Genomic DNA, 23968 nt, shown 5'->3' with positions numbered 1-23968 from the left:
GCTGAAAATAATCATCTGTCCTTTTTGAAAGAACTCAGCTTTCAACAGATTTGAATATAATTTGAAGTGTCTTTCCCAGACTGTGAAAATCTTCTATAGACATTTTCATGTCAGATGAAGCACTGAAGTTTTACATGCAAAGAATTTTGTTTTCATTCATTCTAAACTGGTAATATTTCTTGTCTGTACATGTCCATGCAAATTTTTAAGCTGGTAGGCACATGTAATTGTTTTCAAGCCATAGGGCTCCCCTTTCCTGTTAGATTTGCAGAATCAAAACCTGTTCTTGTAGTACCAAACAGAAGAAAAGGGGAATTAGGAAATGTAATTGCAAATGAAATAAAAAGCAAGATCCATTATGTATTAAGCTATGATGCCCTGTAAGCCTGGGGAAAAAAAAAAAAAAAAAAAAAGGGTAATTTAGAAAAGAGCATTCCTTCACTGTGATTTATTCCATGTGCATTCTGTAGCTCCATTAGTGAAGTTACATGCTTTTTCCAGTATATTTGAGGACTTGTGACGAACTTATCCTCCTATGCTTTTTTCAAGAAACAGGATAGTTGGATGTTTGCGATGCCACTCTGTCGTCTTCTTGCCAAAAAAAAAAAAAAAAAGTAAATGTAAAGTAATTTGTGTCAGGTGTATGCTCCAAATGAAAGTCCATCAATCATTTTTGGCCCTTTAGTGCAATGATTATCATTTCAAAGACGCAGGAGGACATTAAAGATAATGGCTTCTCTGTTGTCTATTATCTCTAACAGACTTCACATAATTATTAACATGTGTTCTCATTTAAGAAGAGTGTCAATATTTTGAGTGAATTGCATTTTTTTAACTGAAAGGGATATGTCTGTCAGCAAGTTTTTTGTCCATCTAACTAAATGAGGAATTACAATTAATGAATTTTGTGTTTCTGCAAGAAGAGCAGATACTGCAGAAAATGTTGGAAGCTTTGCAGGGTTGAAACACAATGACTGTCTTCAGCTGTCTGCATAAGATAATAAACAGTGTTCAAACTTGAGTAAAAGTAGTAAAATGCTAGTGCGTGCTCTTCTGAGGCACTCTCACTTTCTTTTATTTTTTGTGCTGTGCTGAGAAGAATGAATACAGCATTTCCTTATTTGCCACAAAGCTCTGCAGTCATGTAGGATGGGGAAGGTATCCATAAAGGGTAAATATCTATTTTGTGGTTTTGTTTTATTCACGTGGTTTTGATAGAAATTACTATCAGATTTACTAGATTTCTTACCCCTTATTTTATCTGGAAATATTGCCACTTGCTTGTCCTTTAGAAAGGAAAGCTAAAAAGTGTTTTTTTTCTTCATCCAATAGAATAGCAGTTAGAAATACATGTCTCCTAAAATATTAGGAACATGGATAAAATATAAAACTATGGTTCATCCAGGTTAAGTAAATGGTTAAATCTCGCTCTCCTTTGAGAAGGTATAGAAGAGATAATGTATAGTATTAAGCTTCCAAAATTTCACTGGTAGTCTTGCGGTGTTTATATAGAATGGCCTGTGGGGCGTGCTTACTTGCTTCTTGAGCAGGATATTCCTCTTCTGTTTCAACAGGGTTTCAGCAGACTACTTATGGGTCCAGGTTGTTGACTTCACTATAAAAGTTAATGAGTGGGAATGTAGGGAAACACTCTGATATACAGAACAGCCTTTTAGCTTATAGTTTCTCTCAATAAATTTAAATATTATGGAAAGAATCCATGCACCAGCAGGAGGAAGGATTTAGCTTTTAATCACTAAAGTAAACTGAATCTGTTCAGATTTCAGCACCAGTAAGTGTCCTGGACAGAATGTAGACATTGCAGTTAGACAAAACAGTGAAGTCTGACGTGTAATATTTAATGAAATACATTTCTGGCTACATTAGAGAAACACCTTTTAATGGGAATGACAGAAGAATTTATGAATGTATTTGAGCTTCAGTATGCCTCTTCTTTTAAGTTATATGATAAATATTGAAAGATATAAAAGAGGTACTTGTTTACAGCAAATCAATGAAATAACGTTAAAAAAACAGGGAACACCACGTCGAGCAAATAATGTTATGGATCAGTGAATTAAATACATTAGCACCAGCAACCACTGCTTTGTTACTGAGCCAGTAGATGCTGCATCCATTACAACGATACATTCATAGTCTGGAGGAGCAGCAGGCAGCTGGCAAACCCTGCCAGCTGGCATAGCAGCATCAACTGGTGTCAGCTGGATTTTAGCTTCTTACCTGTCACTGCCAGCAAAATGCAAGTCCCAATATGCTGAGAGGTGATCAGTGATTTGTCTTTTAAAAGCATAGACTAAATAGTTCAATGCAGTCTTTACAAACTTCCATTTTATTTCCCTTACGGTTTTTATGAGCTAGAAAACTGCAGAATTTTTTGTATCTCCTTTCCGTTTAGAATTCATACAATCATTTAATTATCTGTCAGTAATTTCCCCAAAATAAGCATTATTTGGGAGCAAAATGAGTATTTTGGAAAACATGTTCTTTGTTTTAGCACTGATTTTATGTTTTTGTTGCAAAATCTTTCAAGTTGCACATTGGTTTTAAAACCTGTAACAAAAGTCCTATGTAATTCTTCAGTATTACTACTGTGTTTTAGAATAGTTTTATGCCCAATTTGAGCTATTCTGTTGTCTTATTGCTCCATTTTTGCTCTATAATGAATAAAATATTAGCCGTCAATTATAGATTTCACTTCACTGAAACTATTTCAGGTAGTCTGAGGCTAGTTTGATGTCTGGTAATTGTGACCATGTGTACATTTGTCTAAAATGCGTGTGAACATACAGTTGGTCAGGCATTTTAAAACATGAATCTGTTCTAGCTTTTAAAATCATACAAGCTATTCTTTACATTTATTTTTCTAGCTTTTTAAGGTGAAAGCCTTGCTTAGCAATGGAAGCTAGTTTGATCATATTTAGAGGATGTTTTAGCATGTAAAAATAGTAGAATGATTTGAAATGTCGTATTATCTATAACAGCTATAGTCTGGAAAGGTTTTGCCTCAAACTAGGCATGTCTAATGGGGTTTATGACAACCTATGAATTTGCCCCTGAACAAGGTCAACCTGGAGGTCAGAGAATGCTATACAAATTGCATACTACTCAAGCCTGTAATTATCCCTGTAAGAAGTTAATGTGCTGAGGAGTTCAGCAAATTCATGTAGAGCTTCAGAAATGACCATGATGAACTGAGCAGTTACTTATATTTGCTCTGAAAAAAACACTGATAACCGGATGTGATGCCTAGAGAGTATTAATTTATGGTAACTTTTAGCCGAATCATCCTGTCTGATTGTGTACTCAGGAGGTTAAGAGCCTGAATTCTTTATCGTTTGAAGAAAATATTTTAAATAAAGTTTAAATAGTATTCCTTTCGTACCATCAAGGTAATATGCCTATACCTATAAATTTCCTACCATATAGGTACTATACCTGTAAATTGAAAAAACTCTCAGGATAGATTTTATTCCCAATTTTGGCAGAAAATAAGCAACATCTACTCTAACATAAGTTTATTTAATTTTGAATATATACAACAGGGACATAAAGTCAGATCTTTGTTGTTATATCTTTGCTGATCTTGTTGAAGGTGGCATGTATTTGTACTTTTGTTCATGTATTGTCCAATTTCAGCACTCTACAAGTAGTAGTAACTAACTGCATTTTTCAGGTGAAAGCGTCACTATTGCTTCTCTTTTGCCTGTATTTTTCAACTACAAATCCATTTTTATATAGGTGAATTACTATGTAGTCGCACAATTAAATATTCCTAAACACAGGGAAGAAATATTTTTATAAGTTAGTATAAGTTTATCATTTAACTATCTGTAATATGAGCATCTATAAGAATATTCCAGGGAAAACAACAGTTTATAGTTTTGAATATTATTAAATATACAAATATTAATATAATCCAAATATTAAAATTATATTTAGATGCATAAATTTAGAGAAAACTTAGCTATTAGTTTTAATTTTACATGTGATTTATTGTTATTAATAATATTTGTTCATCAGCACTATAATTTAAGCCAACTACTTGTATCTTAACAATTTTTTTATATTTTGAAAAACTTTACATCTGTGTTGCATTTTGTGATGTGCTGCTGTCGTATATCCCCTTATGATGTAAATCAAAATTGCAAATACAAACAGTCAAAACATTGTGGGAAGTTTGGTTCTGAATACAAGTTTCACATATCGAATCTCTCTCTTCTAACATCTGACCTACATTCTAAAATCCTGGTAGTTTACCTTATGTTACTTTATTTATGGAATGATAAACATAAGTATCATTAATTTAAATTGACAGGTTAATCAGCATAACTTCTTCAAGGTTTCCCTCTCTCTATTTTTGTCTCTTCCCTGCACCCGATATCTGAAAAATTACAATTTAAAAATTGGTGTATTATACTCACAAGAGGCTGTTACCCAAAATATGAACAAAATCCTCAAATCCATTTGGAATATCAAAGGCGGGGAAGAAGCAGAATCAGACAAAAGTGAAAGGAATCCTTTTAGTAACCCCTGCTGTTCCAGAGAGTGTTGGAAGTACACAAGAAATTTCTTCAGTTTTCCTTGGTCAAGAAGTGAACCTCTGTCAAAAAGACTTAGACGTGTTCACACTGAAAGATCAACTCTCAGACAAGCTAAGGAGTTCCTACTCAGAGTATCTCACGGAGTTTTGCCCTGATCAGCTTAAGGAGAAGGAATAAAATATATGTAACAGAATAAAGATTTGATGTGCCTTTCTTTTTTTACCTCTTAATAGCATCCTGCAAATAAGAGCTGGTAGTCTTTACCAGTGGTGAGAATTCAAGCTTATGTTTATCAGCCATTCAGCCATTCATCATTATCAGCCATTAAGATGCAGAGCATCAGTATAAAGACCCTACTACTTCCTTTATTTAATAAAAATGTTTGTAGAGACATTGAGTTCAACTCACAGATTAGTTTCTGTCATTTATGTGAATGAAGACTTTGCAGAACGTTCATTTGATCTCATGTTATTGAATTATCTTTCTAGATTATCAAATTGTTGGATGGAAAGCGATCTCAAACGGTAGGAATTTTAATATCCAGTTTACACCTGGAGATGAAGGATATTCAACAAGGTAAGTGTTTCAAAACTATAATGTACCATATATACATGGTTATTTTCTCATAGGACCACTTAGAGAATTTCTTACAGCATTTGCTTTGAGTATGATCCTCTTATGATATCTTAAGAATTATTCTTCCAGTATGTTCTAGTATATGTAAAAGCTTCATCTAAATAATCAGAAACAAATTTTGGTACAACTCCTGTATCTTTTCAGCTCACCAATCACTTTTCTCATGAGAAAACAGTGTTTTCTCAAAATGTTTTCATATTCCTTTTCCTTCCCTGTGGTTCCCTCCTTTTGCCTAAGCAAGTCCCACACTGACAAAAATTAATTAGAGGTCTTGTATGTAAGTCTTTAGGGTTTCAAACATGCAGTTGGTATTTGTTGAATATTTAAATTTTTCTTTGCTAGCAGTATGAAATGCACATCCAAAACTGATGCAGCTACCATGTAACAAGAAGATGATTATTGGATGGTGTTTTTCAAAGCATGGGGCTACTCAGTGTATAAATTCCATTACTGGTAGAAATTATCTGAGTTTGCCAATGCAACTGTAGAGAAATAAAGATTTTTCAGAACCCTGGGGTAATTCAGATTCTGCTTATGTTCTGGATTTAAAAAGATATTGTTTAAGGATATTGTTTATTTCTTTTTCACATTAAAAAAAGGAAAATATTCACCATTTAAAACAACTGCTGGAAGAATTCAAGTTGATGTCTCCTTTTTGCTATTGTTTTCCCTCCATCACATGCAAATGCTGGGTAGGGTGTTGAGATGCTGCTGGCATTGATTATTATTAATTTCAGAAGAGCCTTTGAGCATCTAACACTTTAAAAGCACAAGGGTTTACAGATGGCTCTTGGGGTGGAGAGAAAGAAGAAGAAGAAGGAACAACTTTGTGCCTGCCAGTATTGTGTGAAAGGTATCAGAATGAGATGGGAAAAAAACTGCTATTATTAAAGATGTCAATAATTTACTGGCAGGAATTATAGCAGCATAGGATAGGATAGCAGCTGTAATATAAAAACTGAATAGTATTATTGAGTTTCTTCAGAGGTACTTTTTATTTTCTATGCCATGATGTTCTACTAAAATAAGGCATATGTGACTGCAGCATATCTATTTCTATCTCAGTTGTTTGCTGTACTTCTACAGCCTTTGAAACCCTCTGACCAATTTATCCCAAATTTGAGAGAGAAGAATAAGTGTTCAAAATATTTGTATGTGTATACACTAGCATTTTAGTTTGAATTAGCAGTGTGCTGTTGAAGCAAATCTACCGGTTTTCCCCTTAGCTGTGTTTGCAATGCAGTCTGAGTGCACAAATATCCTTTGGAATTAAATTAAACTAGAATTTGTGTTCAGGGAGCACACCAGCAGTCTTCACCTATAGCAGGCTTTAAAGTCCACAGTATCAGACGAGCTAGTTTAAAGTACAACTCCCTGAAATGTGCATAGTGTGAATAGTGCATCCCCAGTACCATCTGTAGATCTACAGGACTACACTGCTTGCAGTTTGTGGACACTGTTAATGTAGTCCTACAAGTTTAATGAAAATTAGAATGTTAGTAGAAGAGGGACACCAAAACAAGTGTCCTGTCACCGAGGAAAGTTTGTAACTCATCGCCTGCTCTGTTCTGAGAGGTAGCAAATGACTGGCCTGTCACCACATGTGTTGCTCAAGGCAGCAATAGGGTATGTATGCTGTCACTTGCTTTTGGAAGCAGCTAGGTGATACAAGAGGAATTTGGGAATACTGTGGGGTTTTTTTAGGGGAACTTTTTTCCCTTTTTTTTTTTTATATAAATTTCAAAACACTATGAGTGACTCTAATCAAGATCCGTGTGTAGATTCTATTTGGGAAAAAAAAAAGAAAACCCAAGAAAAAGAAATAGTTCACCAGATCTGGGGAGAACATCTGTATTGTAGAAGGGTCCACTAGAAATGCATCCTATAATGAGGACAAAAGTAGTTATATTTGTTCTCCATCTAGGGCATGTTTTTCTCTTATTTTTTGTTTAATTAAAAAATGTGTGGAGTCCTGCCTTTCAGCATACTTTAAGGGCTGCTGTAGTCAATGACAAAAAAGATCATAATAAGCTAAATAGCTCATGACAAAATTTAACCAAAAAAGAGTATGATCATTTCATGCATTTGATGCTGAATGTCAAAAGTTTTTTGTTGTTTTTTTTGTTTGTTTGTTTGTTTGCTTTTAGAAAGTAGAGTTACAAAGAGTTACTTCTGAGAAAAATAAAAATTAAACACTCATTCCTTTTTTCAAACCACTTTCCATTGCATAATTCAGTATTTGAAAGACGAGGAAGAGAAAAGTTAACTGTCAGCTTGCAACAGAGAATGAATAAACTTGTAGGAAAAGAAAACTGAAATGAAAAATAGGGCATGTAATTTTATTTCAAGTTGTTCTGACTGTATGTCTTGAAAAGCCATAAACAAAAGAAATTACTGTCCATATATAATGCATTGTTACTCTATTTTAAGTGTCATTTATAGGTATAGAAAAACCATCCCCGAATTACTTCTGTGAAGAATTGTCATATGCATAGAGAGGCATGCAAAAAAGTAGACAATTGTAGAGAAAACAAGAATAATCACAAGAAAAATTACCTACTTCTCTAAGATACTGTGAGATTTCTACAATCTGTAGGATTACCCTCCCAAGCTAAAGTAAATAGCTTCACAGTATATTCTTTAGATAACTCAGCAGTGCAAAACAAATAAATGATCATATCTGGCACCCAGATGTTTCAGCTTGCATTTGATAATGAGCCAGCTGCCACACTTTGGGAAGGGAATCTCCTGCACATGTTAGTTTGAGAGAATTAAGTTCATCCTTTAACAGATACACTTAAATTCTTGCTGTATCTGGGTACAGTCTAGAGAGATGGCAGGGTAAAAATGAATAACATTTTGTGTAGTATTGACACTTATATGATGAAGAGGGAAAGTTTATATCGTCATACAGCACCTGTCCTTATGCTCAGTTTTTTGGAAGGTGGGAGAGGAGGAGAGATCCTAAGTGCTGTAATGTTCTGAGAACACTAACAAATGTTACTGGTGAATTTGGTACTGAAGAGGGCAATACCGTTTCTAGTTAGACCACTATTAATAATATTAATTTCCTGAGCAGAAGTGGACAGAATGTCTGTCTCAGTATGCTATATAGAACCTGTATATACACTTAAAAATCAAATAGAGGTAAATTATGCATAGGTTTGAGATTATTTTCAAGTCATTTTCACTGTTGTTTTTTTTTTAATTAACATTTATATAGAAGGGATGAGGAATAGTGGAAATGAGCTGTTAGATAAGGAACATGCTGTAACACTGCAGACTTAAAGACATAAATTCCTTTTCATGGGTGTGCTTCTGTCTTACTTCTGTCATTGTTCAGCTGAAACATTACAGCTTGAGAGACAAACTTGTGGCTCAAGACTACTTGTGTGGCTTTGCTGTTAAAATATTACGACTCACTCCATAGTGAGGAGATTCAGTTATGTAACTAATGGGAAATGCTGGTTATAAGTATATGCAAAGACCCTCTGTGGGCACTGGTCCCAACAGCTTACTGGCCATCGTTCCAGTCACTCAGGCAGTTCCCTTTAGAGAGCTAGCCATAGCAGTAGACTAGAAAGCAAATAATAATAATGTTTTTTGTAGTTTAGGTCATCTGGGCTGGCTTCCCATGAGGTACTGAGAGAGTAAACTCAAAAAATTTTGGGAAAGCTCAGATGAAAAATAGTTTCAGTTACAGAAAGCAAGATAAAATATAGATGCCTGTGTCCAAAAGAGTAATTCTCCCAAATTACTGCCTACATCACTGCCTGCATTTTGCCACTAAAATTGTGAGGCACAAGAAGTTCTGCTTCTGTATGTTGCTGGAAATAACTCCCTGTCTAATACCTCCTGTTTCTATCAGGATGCATTAACTAGATCCTAGAGATACAGTAGATCACACCAGATGCACACTTTATAGCTTACTGCACTCTTTGTGGCAATAAAGTACCACATTACTCCATGCAGAACAGCTGCAGACTGTGCTAGCACATTTACCCAGGCAAGTGCTCAACACAGGGTAGTGCTGTAATGCTGTCAGAACTTAGCTTGTATGGCAAAGGAGAGAGCTGAATGCTGATCCTTGGCATTAAGACTCTTTCTAATGCTAATTATATATATATATAATATATATATATTATTTCGTAGACTTTAGGTGATTAAGTATGATGTGTAAGACTCCATTTATTAAATCAGAATAGCACTGGCCAACCTGTAATAGCATGTATGGGGACCTAGTATGTTTATTGTGCATTTGAAGCATTCTTTTGTTTACCAAAAATGTAAGCTAGGTATGCAGAGGCACATTAAGCTTTGAAGGTAATAGAGAACTTAGATCATACTTAGATGGGATGAATTAAAATTGATTTTGTTACAAAACATGGGTCGTGCCATCTGCTTTTGTAGATTCACCTTCATGTGGAAAAGATTTATTAGGGGACTAGTATCGCAATAATGATATTCTGATGATGGACAATGCAAATGGCTATCATGCCAATCTACATTTAAAAAATTGCTTTGTATTGTGGGAGGAGACAAACTGACTTACTATAAAGAACACAATTATAATACTATTGTGCAATGGCAGTCAACCAGTTAGAAAAGTGTTTGATTGGTCTTCTCCAACTTGATTTGTGATTTACCCTCCGTTGTCAACATATTGAAGCAAATAATTGGAAGAATGTGAACAGCAGCTTAACTCTTCCACGCTGATGATCAGTTCAATAACCGTTCAAATTATATTATGTTTCTAATCATTCTGTCATTTCTGTGTGGTCTTCCTCTAATTAGAGGCTATACAAGTTATATAAATAGGCTGCATAGTTTTAATGCAATTTATGGCTTATGACACATCTAAACCTTAGAGAACGGTGTCATTTTTAACTAGGCACTTGTCTTAACACCCAAGAACCTATGTCTTATATGTATAATGCAAGCTATTCCAAAGCAACACTAATCTGCAAACCTTAGTGGGCTCAGAATTTCTAAATCCCAGCTTGTGTTTTAACCATATCATGTGGCACAAATAATTTCAGAATTCTATTCTCTATTATATTTTGGTAATACTTCTGGATAAAGTAAAGTGTTTTGGAATATTTCTTACTTTCACTATATGAAAAGAGTGTTACGGATTTTCAACTAAAATATTTTGCAGAATGGAAGCAGAGAGAAAAGTTACAACTGTTGTTCTGAAATTGTGTGACTTTTCCATCTGTACAGAATATTATGCATATGCATTCTGTGCATTCTGCATACTATGGATGAAGTACAGAGATAGCTATATACCCATCTCAGAAGCTGGAAAGCAATTTCCTTTAAAAGTTATTTTCTTTGTTCTGGAAAATTCACAACATATGTTTTTGTACGTCTGCCTTGGGCATCCAATCTAATGTTGGTTGCCAGAGTCTTTTGCTTATGTCTTCTTGCAACAGATGAGCTTTCCTAGTCTTCTAAACCTACATTGTGCATATGGTGCTTCTTAGTATTGTATATCTTAATGTTTTTGTGTTGTGTGATTGGTGAACGCTGGAGAAAGCCTTTAAATAAGTTCAAACCATCAGATCAATTTTTCAGAAGTAAACCAGAGCAATTTGGGTATTTTAGGTGGTTTTGTCAAGTAGGGATTTGTATTTAACAATCATAGTGACTTTCTAGTTGACTAGAGGGAAGTGATTGCCCCACTCTACTCTGCGCTGGTGCGGCCTCACCTCGAGTACTGTGTGCAGTTCTGGGCACCACAGTACAAAAAGGACATTAAACTGTTGGGGAGTGTCCAGAGGAGGGCGACGAAGATGGTGAAGGGCCTAGAGGGGAAGACATACGAGGAGCGGCTGAGGTCACTTGGCCTGTTCAGCCAGGAGAAGAGGAGGCTGATGGGGGACCTCATCGCAGTCTACAACTTCCTCGTGAGGGGGAGTGGAGAGGCAGGTGACCTATTCTCCATAATCACCAGTGATAGGACCCGCGGGAATGGTGTGAAGCTGAGGCAGGGGAAGTTTAGGTTGGACATCAGGAAGAGGTTCTTCACGGAGAGGGTGGTTGCACACTGGAACGGGCTCCCCAGTGAAGTAGTCAGTGCACCAAGCCTGTCTGAATTTAAGAAGAGATCGGACTGTGCACCTAGTCACATGGTCTAAACTTTTGGGCAGACCTGTGCGGTGTCAGGAGTTGGACTTGATGATCCTTATGGGTTCCTTCCAACTCAGGATATTCTATGATTCTAGATCAGTCACACTTTCATTTGCATTTCCCAGTGATGAGCTTCATGTTCTTATGATACCGAGCCTTACTCAGAAGAATATAACACATAAAAGAAATCAAGTACTTTCAGGCCAAATGAATGCAACTTTTGCAAGCTCTTTTTATTTAAATAACATATTTCTGTTTTATCGTGAAGGAACAGTTAAGATAATTTCTTCATATTTCATGGTTTGTCACATTAAGTGGCGTGATACTGTTGCATATATGTAAGCTCTGTCGTCAGGACTTAAATCCTGATTTAACCAAAATGTGTTTAGTAGGAGTGAGGCTGTATATGAGAGTCAGCCTTAAGACTTTTGGTATTTAAGCAAGTTAAGAAGAAAGAACTGTCTTTTTCATATTTAACCTTTAAGCTCTACAGTTGTATGTAGACTGCAGACAGTACGCTTTAAATTCTCAGCTTTTCTTTGGTTTACATTTTTAAAGTGATAAAATAGAGCATGTGAAAAATCTGTGCCAGTAGGGAATCTGTTTTTTACAGTTAGATTCATTTTTAAAAAGAGTCTGTTAAAAACCTTTGGTAAAAGTTTATATTTGAAGCATTACTCTTAGTATGTGAAATGTAGTTGGCAAGTGTTTTTATGTGTGCCTGTTAGTTTGAATGCATGATGCTGATCTGTTTTTTGTCCTAGCTGACGGTTATTATATCCTAATGGGTGCAACCCTGCACTAATGATCCTTGTGTATATAAATTCTTCTTGTTGTGAGCAGACACCATAGGCCACATAAAAATGTTTGCCTCAATTTCCCTGCAAAAAAGGATCTCAGAAACCAGACTTGGCCAAGTAACAGATTTTTTAAAGGTAGAGGAACCCAATAAAATTACCAGCTTTTCACAGCATGAGTCTACTTCCTTTCAACATTGTGAGGTGTAGGTGAAATATTCTAACTGAACTGACAGTGTAAGGAAGACAGCTAACTAGAAAGCAAGATAAAAGTAAAAACCACCAATGATGATTGATATTGTAATAGCTATTAATTGTTTTGGAGCCTCTTTTGTAGATTTATGATACTTCACCTATATTACTTACACTTATGTGAGTCTTGATATAATGAATTTCAATGCATTAAAGTATTGTGGCTAAATTCACTGTATCTGGAATAGCATTTTGAAAAACATCAAAGCTCTTATTAATTTTATTAATGTTAAAATACATATGAATAAAGCTTTCCTGTGTTTTTTAACAAAACAAATTGAAAAGGTTTAGTTCCTTGCAGCTCTAAGGAAAAAGTAAAGTAATTAGTTCCTTTGATCTAGAGAAATGTTTTTTTTTTCAGCTGCCCCAACTCAAGTTAATTTACAGAACATACTGTGAACGTATTGCACATGCTATATTTTAGGAAGAATATGAAGAATACTGAGACACCTGTGAATTTGGGGATTTCTTCCAGCTTTTAAAATCAATGTTTCTTTAAAAAAAAAAAAAAGGGAGAGAAGAAAAAAGTAAATGGCCAATTTTTGTAATTCTATATGTTTTCATTTTTGTCTTCTGCTCCAAATGTGTATGGCATTAAGTGTGATCAGTTTGAATGAAAAAAGATAGAAGGAAAAACATAAAGATGTAAAGTACACAAAGGTGAAATGAATCTGCTGTAGATTTTGGCAGTACTTCTGATTTTTTGGAAGTGTGTCTCTACATATGCTAACATCCTAAGATGTCATTCTATCATTGAATTGAGAAATATGGCTAGATTTTTAACTGTGCCCTGTCTGCATGGACATTGCCAGTAACAGCAGGACAGGTTGTATATCAAGTAGGCCAGAAAATATTTTCTTGATACTTCTGTTGAAACACACAGTTGCCCCAAAAGATAAAATAATACATATTAATGTCTTTTAACACTGATTATTGTTAATTCTGTTTAAAATTTGTTAACGGCTCATATTGTGTTTTATTAATCTCAAACATTTTGGCATAGGGAATAGTTTATCATGTTACTTGAAAACAATGCTTTTTTCTTAGGCCTGTTGTTAAGTACAAAAAAGTTTTTAACTACAGAGCATTTAGCATTAAAAAAACGCTTTGTGATTTTGGCACCATCTTTGTCACAGTTATATGTACAAACATTGATATTCCTATTAATGTGTTCTTTTTTCAAAATCCTTGCTGTAATTCTAATAGTTCCATACTTAAAAGATCTACTATTTGTTACGTGTTTTGCATTTCTAGTAAGAGTTAAAATTACCTCCTATAAGTTGTTTTTCTAAACAACTATGGACTAATAATTTTTTCTTCATAAGCAGATTTCAGAGTATCCCAAAATAGAGTGGAAGTGAAAGTGTAAGGGAAAATTTTTGAACTAAATATGCGTATTTAAAAATCATAAAGTTAAACATGTTAGACTATGAAAACAATTTTCCAGTACCTTTTCTAATCACTAAGGGTTTTTTGAAATTTCACTGGATAATGCAAAAGATAATGCAGTTCATGGAACGGTCGTGCTAGAGCCAACAGATGATCTCATAGATTCAATTCCTAAGGATTTTTCTTTAAAAACAGAATTTTATCTAGCTCTATAGGTGGGTTTTTATATTTGGTTACACTCTTGGGAGTTTTGGATATTTAAAATAGGACAAAATAGCTGTAGGTATTGTTTTGTTTGTTTGTTTGTTTTTTTCATTGATATTGTCTTCTTCAATACAATTATTTACTTCTAAGCCAGGTGTAATGTCAACAGATTGAATCATAATTGACAAGCAAAATTTTAAAGCGTTCTAAATGTCATTGAACCTTTTAATAAAATTAATTACCCTGCCACAGAGAAAATTTACTAGCCTGCTGGTTAATATCACAATGTAAAATCATGGGGTAGGTGGAAGAGCAGGCGAAAGCTTATTACTTTTAAATAATTATTTAAAGATGTGTTACTTGCCTCTTTCAAGCTTGGATTGCAAATACAGCAAACACTTTTAAAATCTTCCAAATTCACTAGTAGTCAAGTTTCCTTTGAATAAATATAATCCAGTTGAAATTAAAAGTTATCGAGTACTAGTAACAGGGTGGTTCACTGGTTATGTGGGAAACTGGTAGAGGCCTTAATCTTGATTCTTTTGGGATTAGTGTTCCCAATAACACTTAAACATAAGTCAGTAGTTGGGAAATTGTGGCCGATCCCATTAGGAATCTTGATGAAATAGTGTTCTAGAAAAATTAAACATCCAAGTTATTCATCTGCCATTGTGCATCTCTTAGCTTGCTGGACTTTTACATTAGAGAGCATTAGAAAGAGCGATGAACCAATACACTGCCTAAATTTTAATGGGATTTTCAAGTGTTGGAAACACATAATACTGTATAATCCAAATGTAGTAAGATTTGGAACTAAGCTAGGAAACATTTTGAGACTTCTCATTGTTGTTAACAAGCAATAATTAATCATTGAAAAGTATACTTTTGGTGTCTGTGTGAGATTTAGAAGTCTTTATCTGGAAATTTTCTTGTGGGTATTTTTCTAGTGGTAAAGCTAACTCAATTGCAAACTTCTTTGTGAAGATACCTTAAAAATCTTTAATACAACTGATTTTTTTTTGCAAGTTTGTCTATCTACTTCCCAAGATTGGTAGCTCCAAGACAAGCTGATCTCACAGTTTCATATCTCCCTGAACTCCCATGCACACAGTGATACTTTAAATGCCCTAACTCTAAATTTCTTCCTATTCAGCCTTCTAAGCTACTGTGAAATCTGTGCTATTCGTTGTCTGGTATACAGTGTTCTCATGTTCTCCAGGCTGGCAGCTGCACAGGAAGCTGACCACCTGGCAGGTCATATCCTTGACTGCTGAATATACTGGAGAGTAGAACTCTGTTCTCCTGAGATAGAGTTTATAATAAGTTCTTGCATGATTGCTGCCATTTAAAATCAGAAAAATAAGATGTTGAAAATAGAAATTATTAATTGGATGTAAATACATTTCTTAACTAGGGCAGATCTCTTCTGTATGTTTCCCAAGAAACAGAATTGAACTCACAGTTTGTTTTCTAACAACTAATTTGTGACTGTATCCTATACAGCTATTCTGTGTGTTGATGACTCTGTAGTAGACCTGGAAACACTGGAAGCACTTTATGAGAATGTAAGTAAGTTGGGATACATCTGTGCTTAATCACCATAGCATTCAGAATTTCAGATGTGCAATAAGTAAAATTTTATTTTGTCGTTTAAAACTAGAGACATTATGTAAAAAAAATCTTTAAGGAATTTAACAATAATCCAATAGGTGACATCAAAAGATATCATTGAGATGCGTATTTCTCTGACTGGCTTAAAAGTCAGAAATTTAAAACATTGGCGTGCCTTTGGAATCAGGCTAAAATGATGTAACAGTAAATGATGTGACATTAACAAAAGAAGAAACATCTAGCAATGTTCTCTTCTGAACTGCCTGAAAAATACTGGCCTTATTAAGGGGATGTTGTGTGCTAACATGCTGATTTTTTTCTCATCCAAGATGTAAGTGGATAAAGCAGTGAACTCAGGCTAGTGCATTGCCATCCTTACCTAAGTTGCTTTGTAGACAGCATTCTTTAATTTAGACTGTGATGCTGAAGTTTCATACAAAAATATGTTTACAGTTGGCTGTAGAAATATCAGAGCTATATCTATGATCCAAATGCTTTGAAGCATCCTATAGCAATATTTGCAGTGCCATGCCCTACAAGGATGCCTTGCTTTATGAACATGGTAGTAAATGGAACTGCAAAGCAGTGAAGGAAATTGTCATACTAGATCAGTGCTAGCTCACTCTTTTGGATAGTCTAAATGTGTCCATCTAAGTATATAATTATTTGCAGACAAACAGGTAGAGCAATAATTTATTATTTTGTTTTAAAATGTTATTAATTACTTTATATTAATTCACTCAGAGAGCACAAAAAGATGAACTGGAGAAAATCAAGCAATATTATCAGACTTCAAAAGAGGAAGAACTGAAGCTTCTGGACAAACCAGAACAGTAAGAGTTCTTTTCTTAATATTTTATCAGTTATGTAGTGTAGTCCTTTGGTGATATGTTAAAAAGAATCTTTATACATAATATTTGCTAGATAATAATTTTTTTCCTGTATTTCAAGGCATGGTGTTAAATTTGTGTTTATCTTACTTTTTTCAGACGTCACAGGTAATACTTGGTCTACTTGGAGCTCCAAAACTGATTAAATATGTGGCCTTAAATCAATAAAAAATTATGTTTCTATTCTTATATTTGTAGAAGGCTTATCCTTCCCTTAGAGCTCTTAAGGCTCTTTTAAATTAAAAGCCTGGTCCCATAAAGCAGGGCCAGACTGATTTTGCTTGTTAATACTTTGGAGGAGCTAAACAAACAGAAGGTTTTGGGGAGTCCAAGGCACAATTTACACTCAAGTCATGCTGTTTGAAGGCCTACTAGACTGATTCCACAGTTTGTCTTCTGTGACCATTGTGGGCAGTGACAAATGTTAGGATGAAACAGTTCCTAGGTGTAGCTTCTGCTGTTGTGATAAACTTTAGACCAATCTGGAAATCATAAAAATCTGTGAACACCATGGTAATACTGAATTTTATCTTAGTGTTTGCATTTGATTCCAGATTAGGCTTACCAGTGGTATTTGTCTTCTGCTGTTTTGCCACTTTTCCCTTTGTATTTCCATCCTCTCCTAATCACAGTGTGATTTCCTGCCTTGAAGCATCTACCCATTTTGCATCCTTTTCTCTCTCTTTCTCTTTTTGTCTCTTCTGCTCTCTTTAGCATAAGAAAGAGTAGCAAGGGAAAGGATTGAAACAGTAGAGATAGCATATTATTGTTTGATGTCAGAATATTACATTTCCATACCTTTTTTCCCATTAGACTGTAGACGGTGAAGAGTGGATTTTTTTTTTCCTCTTTCTCCTAACACAAAGCAGCTAACTACTCAATGGTGATAGCTACATACAGTTCACTAGGGATAGTTCATCTTGGAAGATGAGGCTATCACGCTCTCTTGAATAAGAGTGGCTTAAGAACACTTAAACTATCTTGTTCATGTATCCTGTATCCATGTTTTTCATTGCCTTGGCATGGTGCATAAGAATACATTATGTAACTAGTTGATGTTTTCCAGAGTTTGAATCTTTGGCAACCTGCAAGTCTGAGTGAAATAAATATAAATGTATTTTGTGTTCTGGAAAACATGAGTCCTGTAGAGCTCTAGAGTTATAAAAGGTTGTCCCTTCTTGTAAATTATATTGGAGAGAGGTTGGTGGAGAAAGGCAGATCTTAAACACAAAGTTGGACTATCATTGTTCCATAATTAAAAGTAAAGAACTGTAAATAAAGCAGTTGTGCTTGGTCATTCAGAGTGAAATACTAGTGTTAAAAGCAAAAGCTACTCTATCAATTATTAATCTTTGTTGTCACTGCAAGTCTTATTTATCCCCTTTTCACTCTGTTAAACTGCATAGGTTAGGAAAGTTAGCTTTTCAAGATGTTGCCTATTAAGTAATTTCTATTGCTCCTTCAAAACGAAGTCCTTTCTGAAAACTCAGTAGATAAAGCTTTAGCCTGAATGCAGAACTAGAGATTTGCTGGAACTGCATATGCTTAATAACTCCATAAAACATTAAAGACAGAAAAGTGCAAAATTGTAGGTATGAGTAAAATAATTTGCCACAGGGCATAAACCTGATGTATTTTCTTTAATAAGGATCAGAACAAAAGTGCAAATTAAACCTTTTATAAATGGTTGTAAATACCTGTGATAGACATTCATTTATTGACTTGAATTCACTGAAGTCTAATAGAAATCTCTGTCATTTTAAAATGCTTTGGATTCCCAGGCAAATAGAAAATTTTACTTGTATCACTAACTTCACATGTGATTTTGATTTGTTTTGCTGGCATGTTACACATGCTATTGTTGGCACAAACTGTAAATACATCTCAGCAACATGACAATATCCCCCAAATTATTCTTCATGATAATAGTTGCTAAGATGCTAATTAATATTCATTAACACAATAAAGATTTATATGCGTAATTGGCCACAACTTGTGTCTTTGCTAGCAGGATACAGATGCTTAAGCTAGTTTCCAATAAGATCCTTCTAGTTTTAATATCTTTTTGAAGTCCTCGCTACTGTGAAAGAAATACTAATGAAGGAAATGGTAGCAAAATACATTACTGAAATGTTCTGTTTTGTATGTAGTTTGAATTCAGGAAGTAGTGGACTATTGATAATTGCAGATAAAATAAGGCTTTCTGTACAAGCAATGCCATTTGCTTGTCTTCTACATACAAATAATTTTCACTGACTTCAGTTTAAATCCTACTGGCTTCCTTAGAAGCTTGCAGGATTAGATACACCTTTTTAACAACAACAAAAAAATTTAAATCTAAATTTTATAGTCTTCAAATGTGGATAAATGTGACCCAATAAATAGTTCGCTGTTATAGAATCATCCTTCTTTGACTATCTTTTGAAAGAATGTTGTATTATACTAACAACATGGTAATGTGTCTGATTTTGAAAGTAGTTTCAAGTCCTTTGTTACAAGATTCTGGTAGGATAAAAGAGTTCTCAAGTAAATGTATTTTTTATTTATAGTTTCTGCAGAAGAGGAGTAAAATGGACCTCACACAGATGAGCAGCAAATTCTTTGTGTTTACTTTAGGCCATGAGAAGTGTAGCAATGAGAAACCCATCATAAAGTTATGTCACAGTCATCTCATTGTAACTTTAAGTCAAAATCATACTTTCCTCATTTTAAAATTGCAACGCTGACTGAACTTTTCTCTGAAAAAAGCTTCATCCACCTGAATGTGGTGGTTTATCTTTGATAAACCATAGGTTTATGCCATGACATTCTGTTTGGTAACTGCTAAGATCAATTCTTCTTTGTGACATATTTCAGTTATAAATGTTTGGTCAGGATATTTACGTTGAATACTTTGAATTCCAAAATCTGGAGACATTTTCTTTTTATGCTAAAGCTCTTTTAATTCTCAGCACAATTATGTTGCACTCTGATGACCAGAAATGTGGATAAAAGTTCCCCTTTCAAGGGAAGGCAAGAAAATGTATCATTTGAATTTTTAAATTTAAACTTTTAAAATATATGTATGTATGTCAGAACTTTTTGAAGCAGTTGGGGTTTTTCTTTCTTTTGTTTCTCTCACACGAAGTGCACACAAAATATCCTCTTTTTTTTCCTGGCAATACCATTCATTCCCAATAGGAAGTATTTTTATTAATACCAGCTTGGCATTTCTTTTTTTTCCCATTGCTTAAATCCTAGAGCCAAGCCTGGCCTCCCCAGTCCTTCTCTCACAATAGATTTTCTCATCAGGCAAGAGAGAAAAAGTCAGAAAAAAAAATGATGGTCCAATTAGAATGTTGTATTTCACACCAGCCACAGGTGGATGTTACCAATTTTTTAGACATGCGCTGTGTATTCAGCAAAGCATTGCATGCATGAAAAATTTATAAAGGTGATTTAAAGATACTGGTATTCGTTATAGTGAGAAAAAAAAAAAGAAATAGTTTGAAGAAATCAGATGAATTGGTTTAAATAATTAAAATAAATTTAAGAATTCAATCTAATAATGATTCAGAAAATGTCCCAGAGTTCAATCAGGAAAAAAAATCTTTAAAGCATCATATTAAAGGGGATTTAAGAATATCTGTAGACAGGAGATTGGAGGAATTCTACTAAAGTGATATTGGAGCAAAAGACAGTTTGTTTCTAGATTTCAAGAAAGCATGCATAGCACTGGAATCATTGACTCAAAACCCACAAAGCAAATTATGCAAACCCTGTTATTATAAGAAACGTTAAAGTTTCTCATATTATTTAGCCAAACTCTTACATTTTAAATTGAAGAAAAGGGAGTAAATATTTGTGTCTTGGGATGCTTTCATTTTGTAATACCCGAACTGGAGTTGTTGAATATACTTCTATTTGTTTTTATTTACCAAAGAGTTAAAGTAAAAAAGGTGGAATAGCTTCATGAGAAGAGTGAAAGTGTGAGAAAAGATAAAGAACAATTAGAGAGTTGGTAACTTTGCTGAACAGTGACTGAAGAGAGATGTAATCTGCAAATATTTTACAGCTAAATACGCGGCTAGGTGCATTACCATAAAACATGCTGCTATAGAATTGGAAGCGTGGTGCAAATTAGTAAAAGAAAATTGAGGTTGAGCATCAGAAGAAATTTCTTGGCAGACATTCTATATTATGAAATAACTTTGTAGGAATATGTTGAGTTCAGTATTGCTGGGCATGTTTTAAATTGAAGCAAAAACACACAAGTGAAAACACTAAATAGCGTTTCTCTAGCTTTTGCTTTTTTTTTTCCTTAAACCTATGATCTTGGCTTATAATTCCTCTTTATTATTAGACAGTGAATTCATGTTACAAGAATTAATGTCTTACATCTTTCTTGGCATTAATAGGATTTCTTAACACATTGAACACAGAACACTGAGGAGAAAGTATACAACAATTATAAATTCTGTGAGAATTTTGAATCAAAGTAGGAAAGATTGCATTATATATGTATTTCATAACACTACAGCTCTGATCCAGTATGTACCTCACGGATGTGAAATGTAGGGATTCATTTAGTATCTTTTTTTTTTCCACAGATTTTTATATGAGTTATCTCAGATTCCCAACTTCACAGAACGAGCTCAGTGTATTATCTTCCAGTCAGTTTTCTCTGAAGGGATAACATCAGTTCACCGGAAAGTTGATATCATTACTCGTGTTTCCAAGGTAAGTCCTAATGGGAACTAAATAAAAACATAATGTGTTTTAGATTGCTTATGTGGGTTTGTTTGTTTGATTGTTTTTACCAAAAGTTATGAACCTTAAGCATGGTTATTGGCTTTTCAGGGAAATAAAAATATATTGATATTTTTAACTGCATATAAGAACATGAGGAGGAGGTAAGAGGGAAGATGAGTTGTGTGTGATGCTGTATGTTCTGCTTAGGAATTTTTTTTTTTTCTTGAACATCAGATTTTGATTACTTCGCACATTAAGTGGAAAAATAGATAACGTCGATAAAATAGAAATTAAATATCAAACTAACTTAGTCAATGGCCTTGCAAAGTTACTTTGTTAGTATACCACTATGCAAACTTGACTTGCTTTTAGTCTGTGTCAAATCAGAGATCATTTGCTTTGTCCACTATGAAACTACTGGTAATACAATGTAAACATACTTATACAGTGAACTGTATAGTAGCTGCCTATGACATACATTAACTTATTGATTTCCCATGGTATCCATACATTTTTGTTACCATGATAGAGCAGATTTCTAGTACCCGACAAAGCTTTACCTAAGGTTTCTTTACAATGAATAACTGAAGAGAAGATTTTGAAATTATAACAAAATTTGAAAAGTAAAAATGAAATAAGAAATAAAAGAGAAATGAAATAGTGTCCTGAAGGTATGACAGCCTGGCCAGGACAGCATTTAATTTATTTATTTTATTTATTTATTTATTTTTGCTATGTGGTGTCTTTCGAACAGCTTTGCTGCCACAAACTACCCACACTCTATTCCTTTGGATATTCTTTGCATATTCTAACTAAAATAATTACTTAGTATTCCCTTTCCAAAGGAGACATAAAGAAGACACAAAGAAGTTGTATGAGATAGGGGAAGAGTCATTACCCTTAGTTTACTTAAGAGGACCTCATATGACAATTGATTTTTTCAATGTGTAATATAAAGCTACATAGTTAAGAATTAGGCTCATGGCCTCAGAAGCTTGATTGATAACATAAGTGTCTTTATATAGAAATTAAAATAATTTATTAATTCTCTACTTTGTTGCTAGATTTCTTTTTTCTTTTGAGGCATAATTATTTTGTCCTTAACCCTGGTATATCTGCACTAAGTATAGATCCTGAAATGTGAATTTTCAGAGCACCAGGGCCAATGAGAAGCAGACTGAATAATGACTTTCTGAGTGTAACCCAGTGGCAGCAAAAATAACACATCTCCATTTGACTGTGCATTATGTAAACTCATGAAAAAACACTTTGTCTGTGAGATTTTTAAAGGCTACTGAGGATATTTAGTAATATCCTGCTGTAAAATTTCTTCCATTAATCTTTCTGTCATCCACATAGTATATAATGCTATATAATTTACCTCATGTGGATTAAGTTAAAGATAGTATCTTAGGCAGCTATAGTCTAATAAATTCTTCTTTTAAATGTTTGATTCCTGTACCAGTTTTAGCTTCCTTTCCGTGTAGAGGCACATGAGAAACAAAACCTCCTTTAGCAAAAATAAAATCTAAAAAACTTTGTTGTACGAGCAATTAGAATTTTTGTGTCAATGTATGTTTCAGACTAGTATCCATTTTCCAGGCTTTGCTGAACATGACAAGTGTAAAGGAAATTTTAGGTTTGATTCTGGCTTTTGGAAATTACATGAATGGTGGGAATAGGACTCGAGGTCAAGCTGATGGATTTGGTTTGGAAATACTTCCCAAACTAAAGGATGTCAAAAGCAGAGTAAGTACTCTATTTAATTAAAGATTTATTTTCTCAAGTGATATCTTTCTGTTTCATCATTTGTCCAAACTTAATCTTTTCTCATTTCTTAGCTTGAAAGAGCAAGGCACTTTGTACCATTTTCTTCTTTTTTCTCCACGCTTTTTACCTCTTTCTTCTACTTACATGCTTGTCTTCATAATCTCCTATTTCTCCTATTCACTACCACTAAAATAATTTTCTCTTGTGAGAACTTCGGTGTGTCTGTTTTACTAGTTTTACTAAATTACAGTAGGTAGAGAGACATGAGAGATCACAGACCACTGAAGTCTTCTCCAGCAAATATCCCCATACTTTTTTCTTCTTTTAACTGTAGCTGTATGTGCGTAAAAAGGCTTTAAACATCATGTTAAAAAAAAAAAAGCAGCACAGAATGTACACTTAAGAATTAGACATAAAGGATTTAAATATATATATTACAGGATTTTAATCCTCTTCAAAACGGTGTGTCAGATCCAGCAAGATACTGTCAGTCTTTTTTTTGAATTGGCGGTTAAGCAGATAAAGGGCATGAATTCTGAATGGCATAAACAAGCAAATGCTCATAGATGGCAGTAAATTATTTTTGTCAAAAATTGAGAACCAGTAGCCCATTTTTGATTAGTCATGCTAGGAACAAAAGAAGGCTCAGACACACTGTGCATGCCTTTTGAGATGAGGTTACCTTGATCCTTATTTCAGCAGGGTAGAGGATGAGGTGCTAGATAATGCAGACAATGGAAACACCACTCAAAAATCCTCCTCTGCCAAAGCATACCTAGGCGCCATATGGATATCGGAACTAGAAAAGGGTAGGAGGTATTTTCTACTGATGTTGGTAAAGATTTGGAGGTAGAGAAAAACTGTTCTCTCACACGCTTCCTCTTTTCCTAATTGAAGTGCTATTCTAAATTGTAAGGAAAATACAGTTGTTTTTTTTTTTGTTTTTTTTTTTTTTTCCCAGTTATGGTGTATGTAAATAGGAATGTTCTCAGTT

At 34.2% G+C, this 23968-nt stretch overlaps 1 protein-coding gene across 5 annotated transcripts in view; it reads left to right on the top strand.

The window, feature by feature from the left end:
- Window positions 1-23968, top strand: part of FMN1 (formin 1) — a 211846-nt gene that overhangs the window by 123923 nt on the left and 63955 nt on the right. For all 5 annotated transcript variants that reach the window (XM_083839382.1, XM_083839384.1, XM_083839383.1 and 2 more), the window contains 5 exons: window positions 5051-5138; window positions 15476-15537; window positions 16328-16416; window positions 21063-21192; window positions 22807-22953. In XM_083839382.1, coding sequence (XP_083695508.1) covers window positions 5051-5138; window positions 15476-15537; window positions 16328-16416; window positions 21063-21192; window positions 22807-22953 — 516 coding nt within the window. The remainder of the gene's footprint in view (window positions 1-5050; window positions 5139-15475; window positions 15538-16327; window positions 16417-21062; window positions 21193-22806; window positions 22954-23968) is intronic.

This window comes from Anser anser, assembly GCF_964211835.1.
Source record: "Anser anser genome assembly, chromosome: 5".
Classification (NCBI taxonomy): domain Eukaryota; kingdom Metazoa; phylum Chordata; class Aves; order Anseriformes; family Anatidae; genus Anser; species Anser anser.
Note: the sequence above shows the minus strand (reverse complement) of the source record. Positions and strands in the feature narration are given on the sequence as shown.